At 33.0% G+C, this 6,424-nt stretch overlaps 1 protein-coding gene across 1 annotated transcript; it reads left to right on the top strand.

Annotated features, from left to right (window-relative positions):
- Nucleotides 1-1,393: 1,393 nt before the first annotated feature.
- On the top strand, nt 1,394-2,419 carry LOC135127410 (uncharacterized). The gene is made up of 4 exons (XM_064053849.1): nt 1,394-1,884; nt 1,935-2,092; nt 2,144-2,257; nt 2,311-2,419. Exons 1-4 carry the CDS (start codon nt 1,741-1,743, stop codon nt 2,417-2,419), a joined length of 525 nt encoding a protein of 174 aa, XP_063909919.1. The 5' UTR covers nt 1,394-1,740.
- The last annotated feature ends 4,005 nt before the right edge of the window (nt 2,420-6,424 follow it).

Below are 6,424 nucleotides of genomic sequence, written 5' to 3'. Positions count from 1 at the left end.
ATATTAATATTTCTAATTAATAGTTTTGAATACATTGTTCTTTTTTAAAGTATCTTTTTTATTTTGCGTCTTGCAAAGTCTTTACAGTACTAGTCAGGAAAATTCAATTTTCCAGCGCGTAGATACGCAGGGAAATGTTGTTTCTATGACGATTTCCGGAGAAAGCAATTACCTATTTTGAACGCAAAGTAGAAAAACTTCTTTTCACAATTGAGTGCTTAAGATTAGTTTGCAAGACAAAATTGCTTCGATGCAATGAAAAGTGTATGTACTTACTGAGTAAATGCGGTTTGCAAACCGCTTAGAAGTTCTCTTCTTTGAATGTAGTGAATTCGTCGATGATTTTTAAACAGTCGTGTATCACTAGGTAAAGGAAATGGAAAATCGCATTCTCCTAAGGCGTTCCATCCTCTGGGTTGCGACATCATCAAGGCCTTTACGTACGCCATAGATATCTACGGACAATTTCTATAGAAGAGTTCTAATTAATTAAACTACGAATAGTAGATTTTAATAACGAACGAAGTTTAATTAGTTTAAAAAGCCATTAATTTCATACCAAACCCGTGTGTCGCTCTTTTATCGATTACTGTCGCAAGTGAATCTGAGGATTTGTGTTAAAGGTTGAACCATTCCATCTTGTTGGTCACAGCATGTTTTTTTGCTAATCCAATTGTCATTTTTTGAAAATATTTAATAATAGGTACCCATTGTGCAATTTAAAATTATTTATATTTTAGCGACTTTATAACTTTCAGCCTCGTTTAACTCACCCTCAAGTGTGCAAAGCTTGAAGGAAATTTGCATGCAGACATCCTGAAATCCTTGAGCTCCTGATACCTCTCTGAATATTTTAACCCCCAAAACGACTTTAAAATTTAAAATAAAGCACTTCTGTTTCTTTCTCCAGTTACAGAGAGGGGAGAAAATCCAATTAAAATATCTACTTACCACAAAATTGCTTTTCATTGGGAAAGCTAAGTAGCGCTTTTTCCTTAACAATAAAGGATTTTTTTTTACTACATTCGTTACTTGAGACAACGTTGTTGCAATTAAAACACCAATTAAGACAATTCTTGTCAATATCATTTTAACCGGTGCACTATCGGTGGAACGTTAGGAAAGTTCTGAATCAATATTTAAGTAACGAAGACGGCTAGCTGGCAATAAAAAAGTTCACGAGTATTTGCTAAAACTCTTCATAAATATGACTTTGTAAATAGTCCATTCACCGTAATCATAATAAATACTTATTACATAATAATTTTAAGTTTGCGAGAACGAAATAATCATTTGTGTCATAACTATGTCCCAAACTCCGTTACAATATAAATCAGTGTAGATGTGTCCATTTTGTGAATTTTTGTTTCGAAAAATATTAAGTGAAAATCGATATTGATTTGCGGCAGACGGATACTCCATTCGGAAATTCGCTTACATTCAGGGAAGTCTACGACATCTAATTAGGAAAATATTGGAGAAATTCCCCGGAGTGATATAAAAGGCCCCCAATTCTGAACACGAAATAAAACCTACAACATTTAGGTTGATGACAAGATAACAAAAAAACTCTGAATCAAGATCCAATTAGCACTGTAAATCTTGCATCGTCTGGAACAATATACCGCTACATGTCGGGTTTACTCAACTGTAAACGTTATTTAAATTACTGTACATAATGTCAAAATCTTCATCCATCTGTGGTAACATAACCAACAAAATACAATTCCATAAGAAATAATGCAAGACACAATCATCAAAATGTTTCTGCCATTATTTTTTTTGATGCTGTTGAGTATTATCCCAATTACAAATGGTATAAATTCCGAATACAAACACCGAACAAAACGCAAAGTCGTTTTTAGTAAAAGTAGTAAATTTTTCGTAAGTATTGTAATCAATGTTTTGCAGTTTGACTGGAAATTGTGCTACAGTTTAGGTTGAACGGGAAGGATAATGTGCTGAATTACACGGAAGTTTTTGCCCATGGTTGGACTATCAGAATGAATTACGATTTGCCTGAAAGTATACCCAGGAGACACCAATTTTTTAAGAGGGATGTTCACGCTGAATTAGATACTATTACAGATGAGTAGGTTCATACTTCTGCAAAATGTCGGTTGGATTGTTCACATTTTTTTAGGTCTATTCTTGGTGTGTATTCTTGCGTTTTGAAATACATCTGTGAAAGCGTGGCTAATTTAAAAGTGGCAGATAAATGCGGCATGTTTTGCGAAATAGGCAGCATTATCGCAAGGTAATAACTAACTAGTATTTATTATCACAAGATTTACAACTAACAAGTTTCAGGACTGCTACAATGGAATCAGCTTTTTTTAAATCGTTCATAGATAAATGCGATTATCATATTGATAATTGTCCCTATTTATTGAAAAACAGTGTTCTAGGATATGTATAGTACCAATTTTAGTTTAACGATAGTATAAGTTATTACAAAACTATCTTAATAACAATTTAAAATTAAAATTTTAATCTGAATTTGTTTTAATGTGGCCTACTGCATTTTTAAAACGCATTGTTATATTCATTGAAAAAATTTAATGTTCATGTCTATTTTATCTTGCCTTAAGTTCTCACTAGGATCACATGAAATCCATATTACTTATAAACTTTAAAAATAAAAAAAATTCTGACCTACTCCATTCTTTTGTTTGTATATTTAGTTAAATTCAATTAATTTTCATCCAATAATTTTCATGTTTTTACTTCCCGAGCGTAAGCAAAGGAAGTATTGTAATCGAGTCCGTCGGCCGACTCTCTACTTTTACGTTTTCTCGATCTTTCATGACCCCTAGAAGACGAAGAAATAGGTCTCCCATTTCCGTCTGTCTGTCCGTCTGTCTGTCCGTCTGTCCGTCTGTCCGTCTGTCTGCCGTCCCGGATTTTTATTAGACAGATAATCTCCGAAAATACTGGACCGATTGTTGTGAAATTTTGTACTTATATTAGGAATATCATCTAGATGGTAAAACGCTAACCAGAATTTGTCTAATCATCCCCACCATTAATGCGATGACGTCACTTCAAAATTGTACATAGTAAATGGGTCTTAAATTGTATAAAATAACATAGTCCTATACATGTCGTTTACGACTCCGAATTGAGTTTTTACCCGAAACGTCCAGATTTTTGGAAAAAAAATCAAAATTATAAAATAACATTTTCCAATTTAATTTTGAATCTGCTAACCCGAATGTTTTGAAATGTTGCAGATGTTTTAAGGCTCTAAAGAGCATCATAAATCTTTAGTCAAAATATATTTGGTTATCCCCTCCAAAAACTTGATGACGTCAGCTCAAAAGTTTGCCGAATAAATCCTATTTGAAATGTACAAAATATGATACGTCTCTACTTGTGATATATCACTCCATTCATATTTTTTGGATTTGAATAATGAATGCGTCAATTTATTTTATTGATTTAATCAGGAATTACAGAACCGAATGCCGTGAAATCTTGGAGATATTTTAAAGTTATCATAAGCATGGTAAATTTTTTATCAAAATTTATTTGCTCATCCCCCCCTAAAAAAATTGATGACGTCACCCTAAAATTTGGTAAATAAATCCTATCTAAAATGTGAAAAATATGATGAGTCTGTACTTGTGATTTATCATTCCATTCATATTTTTTCGATTTGCATATACAGAGTGACTGAAAAAAATTAATGAATGCGTCAATTTATTTTATTGATTTAATCAGGAATTACAGAACCGAATGCTTTGAAATCTTGGAGATGTTTTAAAGTTATTATAAGCATGGTAAATTTTTTATTAAAATGTATTTGCTCATCCCCCCTAAAAAATTGATGACGTCACCCCAAAATTTTGCTGAATAAATCCTATCTAAAATGTACAAAATATGATGAGTCTGTACTTGTGATTTATCATTCCATTCATATTTTTGGATTTGCATGTACAGGGTGACTCAAAAAAATTAATGAATGCGTGAATTTATTTTGTTGATTTAATCAGGTATTACAAAACCGAATGCTTTGAAATCTTGGAGATATTTTAAAGTTATTATAAGCATGGTAAACTTTTGTTCAAAATGTATTTGTTCATCCCTCATAAAAAAATTGATGACGTCACCCTTAAATTTTGCTGAATAAATCCTATCTAAAATGCAAAAAATATGATGAGTTTGTAGTTGTGATTTATCATTCCATTCATATTTTTTAGATTTTCTTAAGAGGTGGCTCAAAAAAATTAATGAAGTCAATTTATTTTATTGATTAAATTAAAGGCAACACTTATTATTAGTATTACATTGGACCAACCCAATTTGGTAGAACCAAAATTTTTTAAAGTAAAAGCTCGGTTGAAACATAAGGGTAGCACGCTTATTTACATCGACTTTAACATTACAGACGTGCATGGTGATTTCTTATAAAGCATGTAAACGCGTTCTTTCCGTATTATTAGTTTTTTTAGGTAGAGCAGCAACTCGTAGATGACGATCTTGGTGTACTGGGGTTCTTTGAGGGCGACCAGATCCACGAATTCGTGTATGCACTCCATCCTGCGACTATCTAGTCCAACTTGTAACACGATTTAAAAACCACGGCCTATACGATTCGCAATTTGCCTTATTGAAAAACCGACTTCCTCGTGCCGACAATGTGACCTCTTCCAAAATCAGTTAATTGTCGAAAATAAACCGGCTTACGGAGACTTTTCAAATTGAGTTTTGCACGATAGTCCACAAAATTTTTGTACAAGTGATACAGCGAAATTTTGCTAGAGGAAACTTTTTATTCAAAAGGTAAAAAGGTAAAGTCAGATAGCTGATATTTTACTCATTTCGTCCATGACTCTCCACATAACGGTTTTGAGAATTTGGATCAAAACGCCCAACTCCTTCAAGGTGTTCGGATTTTTATGAAAGGTGGTATATTAATTTAGAACCAGATACAAAAATCAGGATTCCGTATGCGAAGTACTAAAAAAGTTAAAACCTGCACAATAAGTTCGCCAACCAACCACTTCAATCTCGGTAGAGTGACTAAAATTTTTAGCAAAATTTTGCAGCCAAGTGCTACCCCTTCTGATTAAAGGGGATACCTCCTGACCAAACACTTCCTCTCGGTGATTTTTCCGCCAGAAAATGACGGCTGTCTCTAATAAACACAAGAGAAAAGTTTCCCGACAATGGGATGTTCTATACGTGTAACAAAACTACATCAAATCCTTTAGCTCTAATTATGTTGTAACAGTATTGGATAACTTACAAAATATCTGAATTTTTTCGTAATACACATCTCAAAAATATTGAAATTTTTCAACATTTTCTCAACCACTGCTAGGTGACAACATTTCTATATGTTTTCCTAAAGGCATTAAACGAAAATGCCACGCATACTCTAGTTTTAATGAACTCCCATTGGGGATGTTGGCAGAATATCACACAAAATTAGGAGACGTCGTTATTGGTAATAACAAACTATCTGTCTTAATTTCATTTCTAAATTTTCTCGACCTTAAACAGTGCAACGGCGTCGCTAACATCAATGATAGATACTTAGACTTAGTGCTCTCAAACATACAGTGTTATATCGATAAAGCGAAAGATTATCTACTACCTGAAGATACACACCACCCCTCACTGCTTATTTCTTTGGAATATCATCAACCAAAAGTAAAGGTTATAAGTAACTCTAAATCTTCACAAAAACGCTGGAATTTTCGTAGAGCTGACTTTCCAAATTTATATCGTCATTTAGATGAGATAAGTTGGTCTTTCTTGGAGAACGTTAAAGATGTTAATACTGCTTGCTGCCTCTTTTATAACAAACTTAATAGCATATTGGATCTTTATGTACCCAAATCTCAGCATTATTGTAATAATTCGTTTCCACCATGGTTCACTTGTAGTATTATTAGAAAAATCAAGCGAAAATGGAGACTATGGCGTAAATATAAATCCCACAAAAACCAACTAAATCTACAGCATTTTAAAACTATTCGTAACGAGCTTAAACATGACATCAAAATCGCGTATTAGTTGTATACTCAAAATCTGGAAGCCACTATTAAGACCGATCCAAGATAATTCTGGGCGCATATTAGTCGTCTGAAAATGCGTTCTGGTATACCTTCTGAAATGATTTATTTGGATAATATTTTGCGTAATCCCAAAGACATTGTAAATGCCTTTATGGAACACTTTCACTCCAGTTATTCGGATTTTAGTCCAAGTTCTATTGATGAGTTTATTGATGAGTCCAGCAATAATTCCATTAATTTTATTTCGGTTACGGAATCCAACGTCTTTGAAACCTTGATGACTATCAAACCTAATATGACTAGTGGCCATGATAATATACCAGGTTTTTTATTACATGACTGTGCGTCAGTGTTTTCTTATCCTTTGTCAGTTATATGTATTTAATATTATTTTGAAA

This window comes from Zophobas morio, unplaced genomic scaffold (assembly GCF_036711695.1).
Source record: "Zophobas morio isolate AGI-343-1 ecotype UQ-CSIRO unplaced genomic scaffold, CSIRO_AGI_Zmor_V1 ptg000011l, whole genome shotgun sequence".
In the NCBI taxonomy this organism is placed as follows: Eukaryota; Metazoa; Arthropoda; class Insecta; order Coleoptera; family Tenebrionidae; genus Zophobas; species Zophobas morio.
The sequence above is the reverse complement of the archived record's forward strand: the minus strand, read 5'-3'. Positions and strand labels throughout refer to the sequence as shown.